Source organism: Amphiura filiformis, chromosome 5, assembly GCF_039555335.1.
Source record: "Amphiura filiformis chromosome 5, Afil_fr2py, whole genome shotgun sequence".
NCBI classification, from domain to species: domain Eukaryota; kingdom Metazoa; phylum Echinodermata; class Ophiuroidea; order Amphilepidida; family Amphiuridae; genus Amphiura; species Amphiura filiformis.
Window position 1 is genome coordinate 4,710,069 of NC_092632.1, and position 26,390 is coordinate 4,736,458.

Here is a 26,390-nt window from a genome sequence, read left to right on the forward strand (position 1 = left end):
ACCATTATTTTCTGGTCCCCAGATTCTTATTGTACAATCATCTGACACACTGACAAGCATATTAGGAAGCACTGGGTTCCAAGAAACACAATTCACTGTCCTTGTGTGACCTTGCAATACAGCTATTGGCATTTCACCTTTGATGTGCCACACATATACATTATTATCTGTAATGAGGAAAAGCAAATAAATATTAATCAACAGATGTTACCACATATATAACACATGATTAGATTTTGGATCCTGTGTAATATAGTGCCATGCACCAGACAAACAAATTGAAAATGTGTGCTTGTTTGCGTCCAAACTGTAATACAGTATGTCAACGCCAGCTAAGCATTCCATGCACAAATCTTCACATTACTCAAAATTTGAGATGCCAAATATTCAGGCTTTTGCCAATGAATACTGGCGGTACAGTATTTTAGTTCCCACCATGACAATCCAAATATACGGCAGATTTAGCACAGGGCTATTCTGAGTCTAGACTCATTTAAGTTGAATCTCTTCTGAGTATGACACAAATTTGACAGATAAACATGACAAGACAGTCTTTTGCCACTAAAATTGATTTGAGACTTTGCTACAAGAAATGTGTAATTGCTTTACAATGATATTGCTGATACTTGCCTTCACTACCACTGGAAATAAACTTCTCATTGACCCCACCAAAACATGAGTGTATTGTGTAGTAACCATGTGTGACACCTTGAAATTTGCGTATGAGCACCTTGTCTTTGATATCCCATAGATGCACTCCTTGGTACGCTACACTCAGTAACGCTTGACGCTCATCGCTACTTATTGTGAATGACATGATAGAATGATCTTCTTGAATCCTGCCGCAAGAAAAAGCAATATTAGCACAAAACATATCAGAAAATGGATCAGCTAATTGTATAGTAAGGACCTGTATACAGTTAATTCATTGTTTTAAGTGTGTTTTTTGCTTTGTGACAAATGCTAAGAAAGATTTGCCTGGCCATATCATATAATTTGAAGATGTCAGATATTGTATAATGTTAATGGTGTGTCAGTATACAAATATTAACTGTGTATGAGTGTAATGATTCAAACTAGATGGACCGCGGTTCTCGGATGTCGCGGTTTTCGACGCGCAGCGTCGACCGTGATGCCTCCACCAAAGGGAGCGATGTGGCACTCAAAAGTTGATACAAAGCAGTTTGTATCAATTTGACCTCAGATGATCTCTGGGTGACCCCGGATGACCCCAAAATGACCTTCCAAATATTTGGCTCTAAATGTTGACTGTACCCACCAAGTTTCATGCACGTATGACAGTTTTTACTAATTTGACCTCAGATGACCCCAATATGACCTCCCAAAAATTTGGCTCTAAATGTTGACTGTACCCACCAAGTTTCATGCCCATATGCTAGTTTTTACTAATTTGACCTCAGATGACCCCTGGATGACCTCAAAATGACCTTCAAAAATTTCGCTCTAAATGTTGACTGTACCCACCAAGTTTCATGCCCATACGACAGTTTTTACTAATTTGACCTCAGATGACCCCTGGGTGACCCCAAAATGACCTTCCAAAAATTTGGCTCTAAATGTTGATTGTATGTACCAAGTATCATGGCCATACAACAGTTTTTGCTCATTTGACCTCAGATGACCCCTGGGTGACCTCAGGTGACCTTGACCCACTAACCAATACAAACTTGTTCTGCCTGGGGTCAAGATGCACCCACCCACCAAGTTTGAGGAACGTACGACCCCTAGTCTCTGAGAAAAGAGGTAAATAAGGAAAATGGGCCCCCTGACCTCAAATGACCTTTAACCTCAGTAGATGACCTTGAACCTCACCCAAAAAAAAGTAGCCAGAGTTTTTGACCATGACCCACCTATCCTGAAAATCTGAAGTCAATCCGCCCATGCATGCCGAGATATAAGCGTCCGGACGGAAGCACGGAAGCTTCGGAAGGACGGAAGGACGGAAGCACGGAAGCACGGACATTGCAAAAACAGTATGCCTCGCGGTGGAGGCATAATAAAATCACAAGGTGAAAGATGGATTGTTCCATTTCAAGAACCAATACGGTTAGTTATTATATCCACTATTAGATCTACTATTACACAGATTAAGACAGTTAATATTTGTTTTACTGGTAATAACCAATGCGCTGACTTTTGTGTAAGTGATATAATTATGAATGTCCAATGGTGAACTGACTGCAACCACAACCTGTTTACTTACATATGGTGATCAGTAAGATCTTCAACCTGTTTACTTACATATGGTGATCAGTAAGATCTTCAACCTGTTTACTTACATATGGTGATCAGTAAGATCTTCAACCTGTTTACTTACATATGTTGATCAGTAAGATCTTCAACCTGTTTACTTACATATGTTGATCAGTAAGATCTTCAACCTGTTTACTTACATATGTTGATCAGTAAGATCTTCAACCTGTTTACTTACATATGGTGATCAGTAAGATCTTCAACCTGTTTACTTACATATGTTGATCAGTAAGATCTTCAAAATTGTAGGCCCTAATTCGGTGGTGTGTATCTGCAGCTAATACGGTCTTTCCATCTTTCTTCATGGTTAGACATTGCACACGAACACCTTCCCATGTATCTAGCACATTGCCGTCTAAATCCTGTGTAGGTAACATAACAAACAAACATGGTTACATTTGAACATCTGTGAAGTCAGACGTTGAGTGTGTTGTGGTTTGGATTTGGATTTTCATAAAAATAAATGAATTAAATGTGATGGTGAATACTTTTTTGATGTCAAAAAGAACTTGAGGAATGTGACAAGTGTTAAAAAATTGTTGCCACACCTAGTTGAAACAGATTAAGAAGAATGATATAATCCTCATCGTATTTATATCTTATATATCTTTTGCATATTTATACTTTTATGAGCTATTGAATACTTTTGTTTGTCACTTGAAGTATTTGACATTGAATTGAATAGTCATCAACAACTGTGGAACATGAAATGACCTTACAGTTATAGACACAAGATAAACCACAATGAAATGTACTTGTACACAGTCAATTTAAAGCTTGGATATATTTCATTTTCGCTGGCACCCCTGACCTTGATGCTTCATTGGCAAATGTACAATGGTTCCCTGCATATTTGTTCTCTTGCCAACTGCCAGAGACAATAACTGTAAGTAGTATTGGTCAATGCAGTTTTAGCATCAGAAAACTGTCACAAGCCATGTGCAGGATGTCAAGGATGCATCTGGCTCTGAGCATCATTATCTGGCTCTGAGCTCCATAGTGACGGCTACTGATCAAACCTTTGGCTAATTTTTATAGCCAGTATCTAAGCACTAAACAATACACCAAATAAGATGGTGACAGTACAGGGATAATATCACATCTTGCCTGTATTGAGCACCACACCAAGGTTTTCATTTTTCAACCCAATGCAAGAGAATCAGTTAGAAAATGTAAAGCTTCCTCATACTCTTCAGATGGAATGATATTTTATGGTCCATGCAACTTACACATTGATAAAACTGCCCTCTTGTTCCCCCTGTAACAAACCGTCTACAATCTGAATTCCACGAGGCACTTGTCAAGCTGTCTTCAGGCGACTGACTCATCTTAACTTTAATTTCTCCAGTCTGAAAGCGACAAAAGTGATGGAAAAGAATGAATTACGGAGTTATCCATAATAGCCCTTAAGGCAGCTGTGTACTCTCAGACATGCATGTAGTAAAAGTGCAATAACTTTGTAATTATTCGCATAAGACATATAAAAGTATACATTTTTATGAAGGCAAGACATCAATAAATCTTAATATAAATACAGATTTGGGGTAAAAACAACAATTATGAAGAAAATCACAAAAAGTGAGTTTTTGGCAATATTTGTTAGGTACATCATAACAAAAAACACTCTTTCCAAAATATTTTATTTTGTTTTTAGCTCAATCTTGAGGCTCCATTCCAAAACGTTTTATTTTTATTTTTTGATATTGGCCTTATTTTTTGAGATATTGACCATATAAGGCATCAAATTGAACTTTTAAAATTCACAAACGCCTATTTGCACAAAATGATGCCTAAAATCGGAAATAGACCAAAATATAAAAAAATGAGAAAACCGTTTTTTGAGTCGATCATGCTTTTTACGATGATCATATTTGCTTACCTATAGATGCTGTATTTATTGAGTTATCGTGTACCTAAATCGTCATTTTACCGAGAAAATGAACATTGAAATAATGGCCGTTGAAGTTTAAAGTGGTCACATTTTGCACTTTCATCGAATCTCGCAGGAGAATGCAGCAGTTTTATTTTTCTACCTTACATTACATAAACATCGGGTAAATCCACGGCCCCTTGAGAAGTGTGAGCGAAATCCATTCATAACTTGATATTTAAATTGGGGGAAAGAACTTGAAAAAAACCCACATTTTATCAGCTAAAACGGAGCCATTTGACCACTAGGTTTTTGTGCTTCCGTGGTGTTTCCATAAGATGCGCCACGCATGCAGATCAGCGTCGCGCGTGCGTAGCGTATTTGTCGTTAACAAATTGCGCGATACGCAACGCGATGCGTTGTTGCGCGCGTGTACCCTGCTGGTACAACAAAGATTTTCTTTCCTTTTCAATTTCAAACACGAGTGGAATAGTGAAATAAAATCCTTAAAATATTGCAATTGGAGTTTACAAATCTGGATTTTCATTCCTTGTATTTATAAAAAACATAACAAAGTACAAACATATCAAAAAAACTCAATTTCGCGAAAGAATCAATGTCTAGAGTACACAGCCACGTTAAGAAGGATCAGGAATGAGAGAGAAAGACAGGGATACCTGTCATAAACCTTTGAAGAAAACATACAACAGTCATGTTGAAAAGTCGGAGCTAACAACGCGTACAGTGCAAAGTTCATTCATAAATTTCCACCCAACATCAGCAGATCGCCTCAGCAGCCAATCAGAGACAAGTGCATTTCAACAGAGTAAATACGACATGTACGCTTAAAATAAGCTCTCATCACAAGTTTACAGGAAAACATAACGTCATCTTCCCTCCCCAACTCATCTTCTCCTAACCCCCTTATCATATCATCTGTAATTATGTAAAAGTACAATACCCAATCGGCCAAGGAAGCAACTGTCAATACTTTCTAAAACGATCCGATATTCATAGCTATCACACAAGAAACAGTAATAAGTATAATCAAACAAGAAACAAGAAAGTATTCACTGATCATTCAATCAGGACTACCGGCCCACTGTTATGGAATTCCCTGAACGATAACCTTAAAGTAGCAAACTCAAACATTTTCGAAACAAATATAAAACACAGCTTATCTCATTTTACAACTAGTTCTTGGAGCCCCGTTTTTGTGCTTGTGTGATAGGCTTAATATACTCTGTTTGTTTGTTGTTGTATTAATTTAGTTTTGTAAGGGGATGTTCAATGCTGGCCTTATTGGCCTTTCGATCATCTCCTCCATAATTGTCTGTTTTATTTTTATGATGTTGATTTCTTTGTATTTTGTTGTTTTTTATTATGGAAATAAAGATTCATTCATTCATTCATTCATACAGTACGCAAGTTATTTCTACATTCCTCCTGTATTATTTGACCTTGGGGCATACAATTCTGAAATCCAGCAAACTGAAATGAATTGTGATTTATGATCTTTTTTTTCTTAACAACCCACAGCTTGCTATAGGCAAAATATTTAATTCTCGATCACGAGAGCCAACTTGGGTATGCACAAATATTTGCGTCAAGTGTACTACGCAAAGACCAGCGCTTATGGTGCAAACACAGCTTTTGAGAATTGACCAATCACAAGGTCGTTGCTAGGCAAGGTCAAGGTTCCGTTATGAAATGTTGCGCGATCGTGTTGTTCTATGAAAAGTACGCTGACGCAGAAGATTCATCCTCTCATGATCAAGAATTAGTTATTTTGCTTATAGTAACCTATATTTTCTTAATGGAAATGAACCGGTGTCAACATCAATACGGGTTGGTGGAGTCATAGCCAAGGGATAATACCAGAAATGGGGCACATAGTGACAAGTGATCTTAATTAACTTTAGTTTGTAGCCTTGATGCATGTGATACCTACCTCTACATTCCAGACCCATAGTTCTGAGCAGTCCTCGGGTCCACATGCTATTAAATACTTATTATCTGGACTCCAGGCTAGGAATGACACACCATATGAATGACCTTCTAATGTTTTACATTTCTTCAGTTCTAGAGATTCCTGCAAGGAATAAACAAAATATAGTCAATTCACAGTTGAAAAGTTAATGCTGCATAATTTGTGTGTTAATTGGTAATTATAAACCTGATAAATGCCTTTCATATGAACAACCTAATTACCAAAAGTAAGGGTCAAAAATCCAAAAACTGCAACTGATCTAGCAATAATTCATCTAGGAATAATTTTATTATTAAATTAAACATGAGTCAAGAGGCTACTCTAGATGCTTGAAACAAAAACTTGATTTTTGAAATATTTGATCATGTTCTATGTATTATGAAAATGGGTTTTATTGTCTTACCTTATTGACTTCCCATATAATTACAGTTGTATCTTTAGAACCAGTAGCTAGTTTGCTTCCATCAGGAGAGAACTTGCAGAACCAAACTTCATCACAGTGATCGTGAAGAACCTGCCTGGTCTTTGACGGAAATTGACTCCTGCTTTATACAGACCAAGAAACACGAAGGGTTCTATGTAAGGCATCTGATTCTTATATACGACAATACTTATTAAGTTATAAACACTGCAAACTATATTCACTTGCTTTATTTAGTCCTGGATTTAAATAAGCGGCAGTCCAACCAAATAAAATTTCATTAATTGTTTTCTTTTAGTACACCGACTGTTGAACTAGAAACACTACAATATTCAATCATGGTATTGAAGTGATCTCTTGTTGCAAGTTGATTTTATTGACTTAGTTTGACTGGAAACATGAAAAAAAAGCCCAATGTGGTCAGATTCTTCACTTTTTGGTGTGGAGTGCCAAAGTCACACCCAATTAGGCCACACTTAATAAACATAGCAGATATGTGTACAGCAATCATAGAAATATCAATTTGAACATCCCAATATTTTCAGAACAAATTTGAGCCAATGTAAGATCATATGTAAACAAAAGAGGATGTTCAAAGGACTATACAACATTGTAACACTTGACGAGGATGCCCTCAATGTTTCCTCCAATTCTGATTTTTACACAATTGTAACTTACTCTGCAAAAATCAGTGTTTATGTACTGTAGTTATGACAAAATCTGAGATTTATTAATAAAAGGACTGAGTAATGACTTTAATTCATACAATCAAAATATTAGTTGTAACACATACGCAATAGCACTGAATGTACAAGGTGTCCAGAATGGTAATAACACATCAAAGGAACCGATCTCAGTCACAACCAACAGAGCAACAGGCGCTGGTATCTTCTTTTTCTTAGTAACTTTCTTTGTTTTGACTCATTTTTTCAGTTCAAAATTAAAAGGGAACATATATCCTGAGAGTGAAATCTAACATTTTGTGGAAGTAAATCTGTTTTTATGGAAATGTTACAATCTTCACTGTTCATCAGTCATCCAAATGACAACTACCTGCCAAAACACTTGTTTCAAAAGTCAAGTATAAGGTACTGCAGTTTGCCATCCTTAATGCATATCTGTACAAATGTAAGTAGCGATTTCACCTACCTACTGCATATATGATCAAATAATAATGATATAGTTTGCAAGCCATCTTCAGCTTTGATATTGGTGTTATGATATGGACACCTGTGTTTCTGTAGTTCTATTGCCTGATTGAGTAGTGTGTATAGACGACGGGGTGGCAACATCACTGATGGCGGCAAGAATGCTGAAAATAACAAGTCATTACACAAACAAACAAACACACAAACAGGCAAACAACATTTAAGTATAAGATTTTTTCAATGGAAATTATTTTCTTAATCTCTATCACCACAAATCTCACATTTTGCGGGACATGTTTTACCTAATGTCACAGTATTATTTCCTAAAAAAGTGCAGAGACTTTGAACAAAGCTCGTCACTACTATCTGTTTATCTTTGATTCATATAGCTAGGCCTATATATAGCACCTTTTATGAGATACTGCACATCAAAAGGGGGGACTTTGCAGATGAAGTCAATTTCGTGTTCAGTATTTCTTGTTTGAAAGCATTTTGCAAGCTTGAAAATAACACCTCATTTGCTAAATTATTATTATCTTGTTATTTTCCTTATTTTTTCTGTCTATTTTAATCTATATCTTGAAAAGCACTTTGCCACAAAGTCCAGAACTGTAACCCTTGCATCATGCTTACCCTGTATACAGTTTTGATCATTGCTTGCCATACCTTGTAACTGCTCCATAAGCTTGGCTCTTGATGATCCACCTTTGCCTTCCCAATCAGCACGTTTGCGCAACTCTTCTGTGTTCGTGCACATTAAAAACCTGAATCAAATTAAAAAAATTAAAAAACATTTAATTCAAGTCACAGCACAGACCCTAGAAATGTGGTCTGTGGTCACAGCTTCAGCCTCTGTATTCCATTTCCTGTATTCCATTTTGTCCCCTGTTAAACCCAAAATATGTTGGCCAAGTACTGTACTCAATTAAACTAAATCATGCAATCTTTATGTCACAATGAGTCATCTTGAAAAGACATGCATAAATCCAAAATGATCAAAATAATGTCATATCATGTATGTACTTCATCAAACAACCTTTTGATGGTAAACTCTTGCTACCCAGCAAGTAGGCATACATTGGGCTACACAAGTTGAAATCCTACACCATCTTTCATATAGGGAGTGCGAATTACAAACAGGTTTACCTGAATGGGTGGCTCCATTTGACATCTGCACCCCCTGTGAGGGAGATCAAGTTCATGTCTTCCATAGGGGGTGTATGGATTTCAACTAGAATAGCCCGTAAGTCATTTTGTGACCTGATTAATGAGTTGACTGTATGAACAATGATGGTGGAGACTGGCGACATACAGTAGATGTGGATTTTTACTTAATGCATTGTCATGATTGTGAGAACAGTTATACTTGCATAATGATAGTAGTAAACAATGAAAAGGAATTTTAACATTAAATCATGAGAACCATTTTAGGAAACATTCCTTCCCTTTTGAGCTTGTGCAATGTTAATACACAAATCTATTTAAGTCCAGTCAAGGTACATATGAATACCTACATTTTCATTTTTTTTAAATATCAACTGAAGGAGTCTCTGATGACCTTGGGAAACCCCCACCCTGAAGGTACCCATTATTACACCACCCCTTAATCCTACTGTAAGGCTAGCTGTAGTCAGCACATGTATGAAAATACTACTGTCCACTAATTGAATGTTAAAATATAGAAATAAAATCATTTTCAATCTATATTAAAAGTGTGGAAGGTACTCTACAAGAACACCATTACAATGTATATGTACATGTACGCTTCAAAATATTGTATATTCAGATAAATCTGATTTTATCCTGCAACCATTAAAAGGTCATGCATGCTATGCAATATTAACCGATATCTATCATACATTTTACATGCTTCATATTGATTTACATAGCAATAATGTATTTAAAATTAAAATTATTATTGCCAACAGTACATATACATGTACATGGTAATACAAAATTAAAATGATTACTACTGCCAGTGCAGTGCATGTATGATAATATTTAACAGGCAATTTGAGTTGAATCAATCAATCCCCTGCTTGTCAGCTATGATTATGATACATGTATGTACTTCCCTGTGATGACCTATTGCTTTGACAACTCAAATGTTAAAAGGAAGGTCAACTACTTATACAATTAATTCTGATATGCAATAAACCAATATGCAGTCATCATTGATACATAAAATCATTATGCTTATTTCACTATTGAAACAAATGGTTTTGGGGATGAAATTGCTCTTGTGACAGTCTTTTCACCATTGTGCCAACATTAACAAATATGCAGCATACTATAGAAAAATCAAACACATAAATCTTAATGTGTATTTTATTAAAACAACATACATGTTTGTTACCCACTGGAGCTGTCATATGCTTTTAGGAAGGGGTACAGGTCCCATATTTTGCATGCAGCAGCTATCCAGCTCTTTCACAAAATGTTCTTGCGATCTCACACAATACTAACACGTTTTTAAAAAATGCACATTTTGAAGAATAAATGCACCAGGGCATATAGATCTATACATCAGGGTGATGCAGACTCCTTTTAAGAATGTTTTCACTCATTTTGTTAAAAGAATAGAAATTCAATATGGAGCACTCCAGGAGCACTGGAGCAGTATGCACAGGGCTATGGGGAAGCTACATTCTCAAACCTAATTCTGTTATAAAGTTGCTTTCATAAGGTAACTTTGAATTTGAGAACACACTCCAATTAACATGGCAAAACTAATGTAGCCAACAGTGTCACCTTAATCTAATGCATGCTCACACAGCGAATAAGATTTGTCATGTTGCATCACTTCACACAACACTCTTTGCAAAGGTTGTTTCATCTTAATGGCTGTCATGCTAAAAGCTAGCCACATACCTTCACATACATGTTTATGTGCTTCACATGGATAGAACATGCTTATATTAGAGGTTTCCTTTCAAACAAGTGTTCTTTGAATTTGAGCTACTGGCTTAGTTGGTGAGGAATTTACCCCCTAAAATCATTAGACATTTTCAGAAAAGAAATTTGTTGCCTGACGTTCATTAGTAATAACAAGGATCAAGTAAATAATCAATAGATCAATCTCATCAATAAAGTAAATAAATAAATATGCAAGTGAATGAGTGAGTGAGTGGATTTTAATTAAAAACTTAAAAACAATAAATTTATTAATTGACTGATTGATTGCTTTCAGCACAACATATTCAACCATGAATTTACGATGTGTGACACACATCTTCACCAGAAGTCCTATGATGATGTGTTAGACTTGCCCTTTTGTTGACCAATGGTGACTTTTAGTCGAATGACAACAAATAAACTTTTAGAAAATGTTTATCACCAGCATGTATGAACTTACATTTGAGTGGTTGATTGATGTTAATAATTATTCATTTACATTATTTTTTCCGGTGTAATATTTACAAACATTGCCTCTTATTAATTGTGTAGTGTTTCTGTAGGTCTAATAATTTCCATTTTAATGATAGCTGGGGGATCTGTGGAACATATGAAAAATAATCAAGTGCAAATATTATGTTTAAATTACAACATAACCTAATGATAATGCAATGACATCCTTTGCTGGCAACATATTGCATAAACCATTCATTTTCCACTTGAAAGTGCTGATTTTGCTACCCGCTAACCTGTGTATGTGTGCAATGCCAAGAGCATTATTATTAGGGATTGCCTTGACAAATTTCTATCCATATCTAGCAACCTCAAATATGTGATCAAATATAATGCAAATAATGAGAGAACTAAACCTGGGTTCCTCAATTAAACTGAATAAATAATAAAAGTAAATCAATAACAAAGAACAAGAAAATGTGTAACCATGGAAATCTACCATTTCCATGATGTAAAGTCTCTGTAAATAGATATGCCTCCAACTACATGTAAGCTAATAATATTTTCTACATGATTATGTTCCCCCAAGGCTGCACAACAGTAATTACTGATCAATTTACTGTGCAAGAAAGTGTAAATTGAAGATGCTGCAAATCGCAGGGTTTTCATATTGGACAGGATAGGGTTATGGATCAAAACATGCCTCTTTGCTTATACACACTTAAGCTGAATTTATACTACATCGCTGAGCGATAGCGATTGGTTTCGCAAATGAGGTAGCACGCTCTTCCCAACGCAACAAGAAGCGCACTACCTACTTGGTCAAATACCAATTGCTGGTCGCTCAGTGATGGAGTAGAAATTCAGCTTTAGTTAGTCCATGTTCTTTGCAGTGCTTACAAAAAAAAATGTATAAACATAAAAACATCCAAATGGGCTGTTCCATTTGAAAACCATACCCCCACTGAGGTCCAATCACTTTCATTCATAATAAGTGGAAATGGTGTGGAAGATTTTGGAATTCCAAATAAAATTGTCTAAAAATTTTAGGCCAAATTATGCAAAATTCATCTGGATTTTATAAATTTCCACTATTTTCAGCTGAAATTTAACACAACTAATTGAAATGTCCATCTGGATTGAACATAAGGTGCAATCGGCATTGAGAAGTTAGTGGAATCTTCCACAGGGGAGTGGATATTAAATGGAATATGCCAATGCTGAGCTGAAATCAGGTCAAGAAAACGACACTGGTCTGTAATCAAAACCCCTGCATATAATGTTACATCTGATTAGCCTGTCTCCCTTATGCAGGTGATCAGGGGGAAAAGAGAAGAATTTAGCATTAATGCAGATAAAAAAAGTAGGCTAAATATACAAGATTCTGAATAATTTATATACCTGTACCTGTCAAAAGATAGCTTTGAGTGTTTTTCTTATTCTCCTGCTTCATTTCTGATTCACAGGTCTTCCACACATTTTCACTCAATTTGTGAGGAGGTTTGCCATGGGAATTCCTCCAGGATCCCAAGCATCACAATAATGTCAGGGTACTCTTCTTTGATCCCCACATACATGCACTCACAGAATTACCTTGTCTAATGTTTACTACAAAAACTCATACCATATCAGCTCTACTTAGCAACTGGACAGTTCAGTCACAGCGGGCCTTATTAAAAAAATGATATGAAAGTCTAATACAAATGGGAATTTTCATTCCATGCATAGACATTCAAATTATAGTGTATCTAAAGCAGGCTTCCTGCTAGGTCCAAATATTATGGGACTCCATAATCTGCAAAATTTGAAACTATGGGGTCCCAAACAATTTTGGGGAGTCTTTGGACACAAATTTTGACATGCTTATCACATTTTAGACACACAATTCCAAATTTGAAAAATATGGAGTCCCTCATGATTTTACTGTGCTAAAACTTAAAGACCCCAAAACTTGGTGTAGCAGGAACCCTGATCTGAAGTAAAAACCATCATAATCCTACACTGGATGGTTTATAAGCTATTATCATTCTGACAGTTGATAGAATTTAGCTGTTCATACATATTGAAAAGGGGCGCTTAGACGTTTGTCACTCGAGGTAGGAGGCTATTATTAGGGGTGGGGTGCTTAGTTGAATATGATACTCTAATATATCTGAGGTGAACTTCTCAGCTATCACTGTTAAATAGAGGTTATTGACATCTGCCATTAGAGATGAGACTACTCTGATTCAGTGTTTGACACAACCCAAGAACAAGCTGATGTGGGGTCATGTACGTTTCCTTTTTATATTGAACATTATTGCCCTAGATTTGAAGAAGAACATGACCTACTTATAATCACTGTCTTGTTCAAAGAGGAAGGAACCCGATATTAAAGTAAGTCTTGCAATTTTACATGTAATTACATGTTTATTACTATGTGCAAATTTGTAGATTTGTTGTGCTAATATAATTTTTTCTCAAATCCCATGTTGTTCAAAACACATAACGGAAATGCTAGTCAGTGACATCCTCCACATGTCTTATTTCCCACTTGTCCTCCCATTCAAAGAAATCAGGAAATTGTCAACAACAAAACAGCTGATTTGTCAATATTATTCTTCTAACTGAACTATTTTAGTAATTTTGAAGATCATGATCAATCTGCATAATAAATGGCAGAATAGAGCTGAACAATTGTTGACTTTCATTTAGTCATAATTTCTCTTCATGATAGGATTTCTGTTTTATATTGGATTTCTTTATTTCCACACCAACATTTTCTTCCTTCCATCAAAATTCCTAAGAATAAGGTCCAAAATTCATAAATGTTTCCAAGCCTGATTATGATATGTTGATATTCCCTATTTCCCTATAATGAAATATCAATCATATCTGAATGTTGTTGTTATAAATAAATACAAAACTGAACAATAAATAATACTTAATAGCCAAAAGGTATATCTAGTATGATAAAAAAGAAGAATAACAGATCACACTTCACAGTGTTTAGCAATAATCAGTTGCCAGTTGACATCAGTGTTCATATCCCTATATACAGCATAGTGGGATTGAATGCATATAGCTAGTAATATTAAATCCTGGCAATATTCACTGTCAAAATACAGGTACATGTATAATGGCAAAAAACCTGACATATTGGCATTTTGCCATTCCTGTTCACACCCATATATAGACATCGGGAGTGATGTAATTGGGTTTGTACTTCAAGGGAATTATGTCTTACAGTATGAGTATTGAGTATTAAGAAGCTATACAACAGAGATCTGATAGTAATATAGTTGTTATTTCATTGTTACTTGCTATTCCAAAATACATACCATTAGTACAAGGTGTGCAGACATAAGGCTTGCTAAGGAGATTGTGAACATGTATTTGATACTCATAATTATATTACCTCCTTACATTTATGCACACAAGTAGTCGTGTACAGATTTAAGCTCAAGGCTTACTACTACACATAAGGATATTTCTCATTCCAGGTGGGATTTGGATATCTTTTTTTCCACTCAAATTGGTTTAAGATTTAAAGATTTCAAAATCAAAAGCCGGTTTTATTGGAACTTATTGGATGGTAAGACTCCAAGGTGGCTTGCCTGTTTGTCTTTGTGACTGTTCAGGTTTTTCCTCTCTTACTTCAATGTTATATAATAGCACATAATACAACATTCTAAAGTTTCTTGTGAAATAAAGGTAATAAAATGAAATAATTATTAATTATTAAAAAGAACAACATTAAGTTAACTACTACACCATATTTGATCTAATTAGCACCCATGTAGGTAGAATATGGTCAACATCCACTGGTTAGTTCACTTTCAATATATTTTGCTACATCATGCTACTTAGTACTTACCCACTTAGTACATGTACCCTTTCTGTATTAAATTTGAGTGGAGTAAGCTCCTGTCGGAGGCATTGTAAAGCCTCCAATACCCTCCCATCTTCTAAATGCTCCAAGAACTTCTGCTCTAAAAGTAGAAACTTCATTTTCTGAAAAACAGAAGACCACACAGGAGAGAATATATATCTGTTATTGCATTTCCCAGGTTAAAAAAGGCAAACAAATTTGTATACATGTCTCAAAGCTGAAGGGCTCGTACATTTTGCAGCATGCCTTTGTCGCAGAGAAATTATTGGTGAAATGTTTTAAATAATTTGAACTGTGTGAAAACAATAATATTTTATTATTGTATTATTTTTGACAAGTTTTGAAAGTGTCAAGCATCTCAAGCTTATTTTGACTTAGTTTGAAATGGCAGGGGAGGGAAGAAAGGAAGGAAGGAAGGAGGGAGGGAGGGAGGGAGGGAGGGAGGGAGGGAGGGAGGGAGGGAGGGAGGGAGGGAGGAGGAGGAATAAACTGCATTCAGTATTGGTTTCAAATATTTTGCAAGCTTTGAGACATACTTTCTTTACAAAATTTGCATTGATCAGCATTTTCTGGCTATTTAGACAGGGATGACAGTCCACTTTTGACAAAAAGCCTGAATAAGCTTGAAAAGCAGTGTGAAAATGACCAGAATTGCCCTAAAATGGACTGAAAATTTTAAAATTAACAAAAAAGCCTGAATTCAGGCAAAAGCCTGAAAACTTGCATCCCTGTTTAGATAATCAAGCCCCATTGCCCCCCCCCCCCAAAAAAACCCCAACAACAACAAGAAATGTACGATCATCAATTATATTGTTCGTCTTACTGGCTGTATAGAAATGGCATCATGCCTGATTTTATGATTACTAAATTTACAAGTTATGCAAGTGAAAACAATGTGTACAGCTTTTAACCAGAAACAAAATGCAAAATGCAAGATCAATAATGAAAATACATTGAACACTGTAGTGTACATGTATGTTGTAACTTTTGCATAGGTTGCAACACTAGACATATCTTATAAAATTTTAAAGTGCTGACATTTAAGATGCTGCCACATACTTGATCATTGGGTTTACACATTTTTGACAGAATTCACAAAATTATGTCATGACTAACGTCCCAAAGTGTATGTTTTGTGCTATACATTTTTGGATAGAGCAAAATGGTCAGTGATACACCACTCAGGAGTTTTCACTACCATACAACAAAAACAAATGTACTGTGGCACAGCGTCATCATCCCTATATCTTCGTGTCAAAAATTGCCGTGATAGTATGGCGAATCCTCTCGTTTTTCAATAGCTACGCATGGCGATTTTGTTCGAGATAAGCCGAGCGACTCGGGCTAAGCATACGACTATCATGTGAGACACCACCAAGTTCTATGTTACAAATTATTACGATTTGCGCATGCTCTAGTATCCCATATGGTGTTGCTATTACAAGGAAATTCTGAGGTAAACCCCCAGGTTTTGTTTCCAATACACTAACTTGAAATGCAATACACTAATTAGCGACCATTGCTGTTGGCTCTGGATCAGGCTTCCCGTTAGTGTGCGTCATTGCGTCCAGACGCGTATTTTACAAATTTGGACGCAAGTTCACATGGCTAATGAAGTATTTTGCGTCCATGTGGGACGCAGACACACCTTCTAAATTTATTCATTAATTGATGATAAAAATACGAAATTTTATTCTTTTATATTTTAAGATAATAAAAGCCCCAAAATTTTGACCCACCTGCTTAAGAATTGTAGTAAAATCTGTAATATTTGTAAATGCAACGTCAGGAAATCGTGCACTTTTTGCAAGCTTTCCGTACGATCGCTGTTTGATGAGAAAGTCCCCATTGATGCTTTGTTTACAGTAAACAAAGCATATAACGTGCAGCTAACGTGCAGTTAATGTTTGTTAAATTATTTATCACAAGCTGACAATATTCAGTTTTTAATGTTTTAAGTTTATTTTCTCATAAATAATCTATGTTTACTTTATTAGTATTATTGTTACGATGAATAAAAGCAATTTTAAAGACAAAATCCAAATGATAACCTTTTTTTGTATTATTTGTGGCAACACGTGTTTTAGCTTTTATAGCATCAACAACACGTTTTAAAAATGAAAGAAACCCGGAAGTCAAAGTACGAAAATTTGCGCATGTTTTTGCAGCTGTTTCCGAGCACGTTTCGGACCAAAACTGACACAGAAATGAGAAAAATTATCATAGCGATTGGAGATGGAATATCACGGCGAAAATGCACTTTTATTTTATCAATTTGATGAAGTGTACACCCGGGGTACGGGTACGTGTCTTACCAACAAGGTCAAGGGGCTGCCGTTCTGATCATGGAATTCCGCGGCATTTCCCGGTATGATTGATCGTGAATTTCAGATGGACGCACAAAAATCTGTCTGTACGCAAGTTTTTTCAACCTTGTCAGCAAACTTGCGTCACACATGACGCACATTTTAAAATCCTTAACAGGAACCCCGCTCTGGATACATTTTAACTGCATTTTTGGCGTAACGATGTATGTTCTACGTACACTGATCAAGGATGACCAGTGATGACCAGGTGCTAGAACATCCTGTTTTCATAATCAATACACTTGATGACTACAGCAAAATGGATAAAAACAATGACAACCATTCAGTGCTATTTATTTATTTATAGCGCTCTATCAACAATTTAGCAACATTCCCAATGAGTTTAAGTACAATGTTTGGATCTGCACCTTTTTCATTCAAAGGGTCACCATAGCAACACATATTACAACAAATACATAAGAATAAAAATTTGCAGCTAAAACTGGGCTTCCTTTTTTTATTTCAGGTTTAAACTTTGATGCATACTGTTATGTCTTTTAGGTAAATATTTAATAATGCTTGTTATTTATTATTCTTACCATAATTCCTTGAGGACATTCCATCAAAGATTTCAGTTCCTCTAGGTCTTCATCCGCCTGGTGGGAATGACAACATTTAGTACAAGCTTAGAGCACATAACATAATAGGTCTGCAGTTAAGTAATGGTATGAGTAATCAGAAAACTCACTCTTATAATAATTTTGAACATTCATTTAAAAAAAATTTCACAATTACCCCAATTGACCCTTTAAAAATGAATTTTGATCCCAAAACCCTTGTGAACAATTTGGAAAATGATCAAATGACCTTTGACCTGAAATATAGTTTACACAATTGACCTTTTCGGTAAATCCAAGCCTTTGGGAGTACACCTGAGATGTCGTCATTTAACGTCACGCCGCCTTGAAATGCGCAGTTACGATGTTCGCCAAACGATGTGCGCATCGGTCTGACGCGTACTGACGTCAAATTACGACATATCAGGTGTACTCGCAAAGGCTTATGGGATTTACTGAAAAGGTCAATTACTTGTGGACAAAGTTTCATGGACAAGAGGAAGCAATTTTAAAACCAAAACTTACATGTGACTGGTTAATGTCTCTATGAACATTTGTTTAGATGACACAGGAATGTACTTTTATTGAAATCTGACAATAGACCACCGACTCCGAGTTGTAACATTTCTGTTTACAATGGAAATAGGACTATTCAACTATTCCATAAATATCTTGAATTTCATTTCCATGAGAGAAATCTAAATTTGATTACATATTAACATTAACATTCAGGATGCTTACTGCATTTGAATGTAATTATAACTGGATGCGTATCCACCGATGTGCATGCTAATAATGTTGGCATGATGATAGAGACAACCTGGGCTGAACATGGCAAAGGAAAGGCAATATAATTCTAGTACTTCTTATATATATGATTTAATCAATTTTGAGAACAAGCTGATACACTGACTTGGCTAAGTACGGTACTTTTTGGCAAAGAAAAACATTATAAGATTTAAATATGCAGTACATTTTAGATGAAGATAGAGAAGAATTTTTCATCAGATGAAAGAAGATGCTAACAGGATTTGTTAAAGTAAACGTTGCCAATTCCCCTGGTGGAGTTGTGAACCTGAATACACTGGTTAATAATGAACTTACAACTTTCAACCAAGCCTCCTGAAAATATATAAGTAATCTTTACTTAAATTTGAACTCAGATGAACTTGAAATTACCCATAAAATGTATGCTTTGAATGCTAATTATTTTCATTAAGGTGGAATATAAGGATATTTCTGGAAATTACATGTAGGATATGCTATGAGCATGTTTCAATGGATATTATAGAGCATTGGTGACAAGTAAGATATGTATATTATAGGGGCAAGGACTACAACTGCTACACTGGAAATTTTATTTTAGCACAGACAACAGTTGTGGAGTTACAGTCAAAAATGAGGGAAAACCAATATTTGATCAATAACTACATTTACTTGCCTTGAGCTGCTAAATTTTCAGTGCAGTAGTTGTAGTTCTTGCCCCTATAATATACATATCTTACTTGTTACCAATGCGCTATAATTTTTGAGAAAAACACAAAAATAAGCAAAAAATTGGCTAGGGGTGTAGTACCCCCTTAAATGTCGCGCCAATTTATAAGCCAAACACACTTCACATGCATGGTATAAATGGTATGTATGATACAATGTATTTTATAAATATCAGATTTGAACATAAGTTAAATAGTACATGTACTTGGATGGAAATATTTGTAATATTTTTGCTATATTTTTGAGACATCCTATATTATTTTAGCGTAAAATTGTGAGTGAATATGTACATACATGTAAAGGTGAAAATTTACAAAATTATTAAAATTCTGTCAACTGTCCAACACAACTTCAATAGAATAATACAATACACATGTATAATAAACATTGGTAATACTTTACCTTGTCAAATTCTCCTGACATGACATGAGAGCGAAATTTTGACGCTGATGGATGCTCCAATCGACATCCTGACTCAGCCATCAATTGCTCTGCTGTCCGGCTGATGAAGAACAAGAAAGAGAGGGGAACATGGATGATTTAAAATGGATGTCATCACACTTCAGCAGATTTATACTACCGGTACCAAAATCATGCTGCTGCACATTGAACCTGAACCTCTTTTTTAATTTGCTGAAGGGCCATGACAGGGAATTTTGTTAATTCTTTTTTTTTTTCAAGCTTTTCAGAGTATCATGAGTTATGGGAAAAAAGTTTGCATTGACTATTTAACCCTAATACCCCAAGTGCATTATTGGCAAAGGGGAAGGAAAGAAGGAAGGAAGGAAGAAACAAGAAGAAGAGAAAAGTTATTTTCTCCAATGTGGTTTTGGTCCCATCAGGAAGGATATCATGCCTTGGATGTGCACCTTGGCCAGCCAATGAGGATCAATGCAATTAGATCAATATATACTTGCACTTGCTTTGTGTACTGAAGTATTTTATGTTTGGCAGTGTTAGGGTTTTTAAGGTAACTAATACAGGAAGGGAATAGCCCTCGCAGTGCCTTAGAAGATCCAGAGATCCCCAAGTAAAATAAACCCAGGCGAGTGACTAGTTAGTATTAGTAAAGAAAATGTACCGGTATATAGGCCAATCCATTCTGTAAAAAATTAATACCACTCCCATGCATCACCCAGCAGTACATGTATTTGTACAGAGCTTGCAAGGCAAGCTTCACTATAACAAGTCACCAACAAGTAAAGTAGGACCACTATATATGCAGTAAAGATCACTGTCTACCTGAGATATTGGTCTACCCGACACACCAACCGCCGGTCTTTACTATAGTGTCAGAGGGCATATGGCATGGTCTTTTCATTTTTTCTTTCAATTGGATGGAAAATAGGTTGGCTTTGGAGCAAAGCTAGAAGGGAATTGAGGCATTATTAACCCTAACACCCAGGTACTTATTGGCAAAAAGGAAGGAAAGACAAAAGGAAGAAAGTACGTACCGGTAGATGAAGAGAAAAGGTGTTTTTAAAACAAAGTAGTGTCAAAATGGTGCACACCCCCTCAGGCCCTCAGACACCCCACTGCAGTGTTTTTTAACCACAGACCTGTCCAGTGCTATAGGCACATGAACGGGGTACGGGGACATTGGCCGGCCAAGGTTTTTGTGCCCAGATTAGAATTATTGGACCATCCACCTTTTTACAAAGTTTGTAAATTCATGTTCAAGACTTAAAAGTCTTGAACATGAATTTACAAACTTTGTGGACTTCAAGAAACCATATAATTTCCAAGGGTGAAAATAAGAGAGCTTGAACCAGGGGCCACTTCGGCAAAAAAAGTGGCACCTGATTCACCAAGATTTGAAGAAACCAAGGGCCACTTCCATTTACCAAGGGGCCAATAACAATAAGGATATGCTGGATGGGTTAAATAAGCACTAGTTGCTTTGAATTTGATACTCTTTGGTTCACTGTCCAGGGGGGCAGTTTTGTGAGAAAAGTGTCCCCTGGTAACTACAAATGAGATGGAACCAGGGGCCATTACAGAGTTTCCGGCAGCCAAACGGCTCCTGTGTCCCGCTTAATATCACCCTTGCATATTTCCTACATAACTGCACACTGGAGAAGATATTGCACACTTCCCACAATTTATTTCTTCCCGGATGCAACATGGGTCAATTGTGACAACAACAAAAATGCCTCAAATAACAGAGCACATCCAGCTCTTGTAATTCAGGTACTTCCTGTCACTATTATAACACATTATGTAATTGTAACTGTACTGAATAATGAACAAATCATCAGTACAGTACTGTAGGGCCGGGGTCGGTTTTTTGATGTCGACTATTTCGATCCTGACGTCGACAGTGTGTCGATACATTTGGGTTCCGAAAAAATACCAGGACTTTTGTTTTTCATGATTTTACGAATATTTTAAAAATTTAAACCTAAAAATATCTAGAAACACCGCCGGCAATTTCAGCAAATTTCCAAGATGGCCGTCTTTGAACATATCAAGCATGTAGCGATATTAAAGTGTACAATGTACACCGGAAAACAAGGCAAAATACTGCCAAAAGTATGACCCCTGAAGGCAAATAACATGAAAAATTGGCGAAATAGTAGGTAAAAGATAAGATTTGGCATTGCATTTTGTTGAAAATACATTGGAAATGGCCAATATTTTGAGTGAAAATGAGCTTGCCTGACCAAGTTTTACTGGGCCATTGCCTTAGCACTATGTCGCCATGGACGAAGTTCTGTCGATATGTTGACATAATTCATTTTGTCGACAGGATTCCGACAGAGGACCTGTCGACACCGGCCTTACAGTACAGGGAAGAAATGCATTGTGGGAAGTGTTGCACACTGAGTGTACAAAAAGTACATGAATATTTATTATACATTGTATGCACAAATGTTTGCAAAGTAAACAATCTTACGGATACAGTGAAATTATGTAAGATGATGAACTGAAGATTAATTAATGTTATCATACAAAAAATAAATTACAACATTTTGTAATAATGGTTCCTATTTCTTATTCGTACCGGTAATAAATATTTTAAATCAAAAAATAAATAAATAACACTTGAAGAAATAGCGCATTTGTTTGTTAAAAAGTAATTAGTCTAATTGATTAATTACCGGTACCCGGTAATCTATTCATCTATTCCTTTAAAAAGTTTTTCTAAATCTTGATGGAATAAGTACTGTAAATCAATCAATCAATATAAGTTTGAATTATAAAAAATAATATTAGTTCTAGTTAGTTAGCCTCACTGTTTTAGACATTTACTATAGAAAATATTCCCAATTTTTGACAACATTTGCAAAAGTCCAGTACATTATGAATTTTATAATGCCTCCTTATTTACAACTTATGTAGAATGATAGGTTGAACCAGAACCAATCAGCATGTTCCTTAAATTATTTATGAAAAAGGGGAGTTCAGAAAATTTGGCTGAAGTGGGATTCGAACCAGCGACCTCCGATTTGCGAAACTAGTGCTCTATCATCTGAGCTATGATGGATAATGACCCTTTTTGATTTGCAAATTAACAATTAAATTATTATAAACCGCGCATTGTACCGGTACTTGGGATAGTCAGCAGGGGCCCATCGTGGGCAAGCAAGCTTGACCATGCTTAGCAATTTCGACCATGTGCATCGTTTTTATTTGCAACTTTTGAAAATGCACCAACTTCATATTGGCAGTGTTTGGTATTAAATTTGGTATCAAATTGGAGCTAACAAGATTCTGCACACGACCTAATCAATCAAATTGTCATAATAACAAGATCCGGTTTTGGTGTAGCTATAGACCCTAAATTTCTTCTAAAAGTTCTAAGATTTTTATTCAAAGCTGGATAAAGTGATATACATTTTAAAGGAAGGTGACCTGATATATTCGAAAATGGATTTCTTCAAACCTAGTTGTCCAACATCTAAATTTCAATGTGATACTGAGAAAAATAGGGTCTTTCACTTGAAATCAATATGTGATGCGATCAAGCAAAATCAGTTGGAACTCGGAAATATTACATTCTCAGTTTCTTATTGGATAGTAAAAAGCATTTGCAAAGCTCCATTTTGCAGAAAACCCCATTGAAATTGAGCAACCAGTTCCATAGGTACTTGAGCAATTATCGAGTTTCCAAAACAACAGGAAACAAAAGGAAATATTGCCTTTGTTTGGCTATATCTCAAAATCAATATTTACGACTGATTTTGCTTCATCGCATCACATGTATTACATAATCATGATTATTATCATGAGCCTGTCATTTGCAATCCCTGCCCCCGGGACCCTAGCAATAGTGGGGACTTAGCCTGGGATGTAACAGCTTATTGGGTCCCCACACTGCCGGGACAACATAGCCGGGACTTATACATATATGGGGACGTATTAAAATACAGAACTTAAAAGGGCCGAGGATCTACCCAGGACATTATAAAAGATTACTCTCAACTGTGCAGGGTCGTAAAGCGGGGGAAACACTGATCTGTTCTATCCATTTCGCAGGGGAATCCATGTTCTTTGATATTTCATTTAAATCTCATAATTCATACTGGTACACATTTTGTGATCTTTCTGGAGGTTGCCCCAGGGTTAGGGGCAGGGACTTGCCTGGGATGTACAAGAAAATATTGCCCGCCCCGCCAGGACTTAGCCGGGACTGTTTGTAACATTTTCCAAAATTACGTCCCTGCCTAAGTCCCCGCTATCCCCGGGTCCTGATGAGGGGCAGGGACTGCAACTGACAGCCGCATTAATAAAAACCACTGTAAGCTGCCAATATCACACTGTAAATGTCAGTAATTTCATATGGAATTAGTCACATTTACATGTTCATTTGCATGAGTGCTTGAAAGGGATAACATTGTATGTTATACGTAAATTTTAAAGAATTTGATTTTCCAAATATATCAGGTCACCTTCCTTAGTTAAAATAATTTACACAATTATTAACAATATGACTATAAACACTAACAGTAAATTATTAATTTAATAAGTAACATGGTTTAGTCTACCAAATTTCATAAATTAACCATTCAACTATTGAATAAGTTGAATTAAACATATTAGATGAAGCAACAGCTAAATAGCTTGCAGTAGTGGCAGCAGTACCCGGCCACAGATCAAAAGAAAAATAATGCTGATTTATCTCCATGGTTATTTATTGGGTGATTCCTGTGGTTAGTAAAATATAGCGAAGATTAATATGAAGAAGTGTGGTAAAGGAAATAGCTGGTCATGGCACAGCAGTCTGCTAACAATTTCCTCAACAGAACGCCTTAACAAGAAGAGTGCATTAAAGGAACACTGCACTTGGTGCAAAAATAACAACATTGCCAACAGGGCATTGCATTGGTGGTATGTAGGGCCTTGCAAATAAGGCACTTACTTCATGCCCAATCCTTTCAAATGCTGCCCAATCAATCTCACGATGTCTCTGTCACATGGAGTAAGCTCCTTAACAGGCATATTTGGAGAGGATTCATCGTCTGATAAAGCAGCAGCATCACCGTTTGTAACATTAACACTGGGCGCAGCAGCCCCGTTGTTGGCAAATGATGAGTCTCCATTGTGTACGGCGTTCGCTGACATGGTCGAAAGACGCTGTTTCTTCACCGGTGGAGGAGACAACCCACCGTTGTCGGAGTCCGAAGACGATGCCAGTATTGCGGCAAAGATAAATTGTAGAGGAAATTACTACATAGGCCCAGGAAAGTCCATTAAATTTCGTCCAACAACAACTTCCTTTACAGTATTTTCCCAGCGAACACAGAAGTCATCATCGCCATCCAAAAGAAATACACAAAGTAGTGTTTCTAAATATTTTCGATATTGTTTCTCTGAAAGTGTATAAATAACAATTTTATTACAATAAAAGTACAATATTTCATCATGTATGCCATTTTATTTATTCTAGTCAATATCGTTACTAGTTTGGCTTCATCATTGGGTAAGAATATTAGTATTTTTGCTGTAAATTAAGGTAATTTTTATTTGTTTTAAAACTCAGTAAACCGATCAGCTGCTTCATTAATATGCTGACGTCATTTATATACTTTCCAAGGGAAGAGCTTTGTTTTGAAACAATTTTTCGAGTCAATCTTGACATAAATACACTCTCAAAAGCTTCAAACTATTAAAAACAAACTTCAGATAGTACTCAAGTATGTTCAGGGTTGCAATCAGTTATTTATTGAAGAATTACATAAATAAAAGTAATTATGATGATGCCTGGTAAATGATTGATTGACACAATATAATTCCTTATTTAGAACGAACGATGGCGCTAATACTCGCTTATTGTTGGCCAGGTGGAGCTAGGTACGGTGGGAAGAGTGTAGGCCTTTTTCACTGAACTTGAATGTTTTTTGAAACAACCCAGGGAACATACAACAGTCAGTATTAATCAGATTTTTTTTTCAAGCAGATCAAGTTGGACACTGTACGTGTAAACTTGGACATCTAGAGGACATTATTATATTATTATTAGAGCCTTTGCACTTTTGTCCCAAAGTAGTCCTATTTGACATTTGGGCGAAAATCTGGTTTTTTTATGATTTTTTTGAAAATTCAGCATTTTTTGACCATTTTTGGTGCAAATTTCTCAAAGTTGGTCGATATTTAATTTTTTTTTTTTAAGTACAGATTTAGGTACTTTAAGTTTTTCACCTCTTCCATCCAGTTATTGCATCTTTGGTCCTGATGTTTCCCTGCCCATGTGTTGACATGAATTTCGTTTTTAGGCCTAGGCCTATTCATATCATCTTCAACCCTACTTTTGCTACCGCTGTTTCAACTCTTTGGAGCATTCCCCTGAGCTTGTCCTATTTTCTCGGATAATAGTGCAAGTGGTCGGCAAAATCAAAGTCTGTCACCATCACTGGCCCTCCTTCCCATCAATTACCACTCTCAGAACAAAATCAAGAACCACCACAGGTATGCGGATAGGGTGTCTCCTTGGAGCACGTAAGCCAGCAGGCCTGTAAGCCAGCCAAGATTTCAAATACGTCAGGTGAAAGAACTTTGGCTCTGCTGGGGGTGTTGTTGTACATTTTTGCTGAACCATGAAATGGTCTCA

The 26,390-nt window shown here is 36.1% G+C and overlaps 1 protein-coding gene across 1 annotated transcript; it reads right to left on the reverse strand.

Annotated features, from left to right (window-relative positions):
• On the reverse strand, positions 1-25,109 carry LOC140151745 (WD repeat-containing protein 26-like; the record flags this gene model as incomplete). Its single annotated transcript, XM_072174081.1, has 12 exons — positions 24,702-25,109; positions 19,742-19,841; positions 17,828-17,884; positions 14,908-15,044; positions 8,337-8,467; positions 7,705-7,867; positions 6,538-6,679; positions 6,096-6,236; positions 3,504-3,623; positions 2,491-2,636; positions 631-839; positions 1-167 (listed from the first exon to the last, which is right to left on the reverse strand). Coding segments are annotated over exons 1-12 (1,716 nt in total), but the record flags the coding sequence as incomplete, so codon positions are not given.
• Between the last annotated feature and the right edge of the window lie 1,281 nt (positions 25,110-26,390).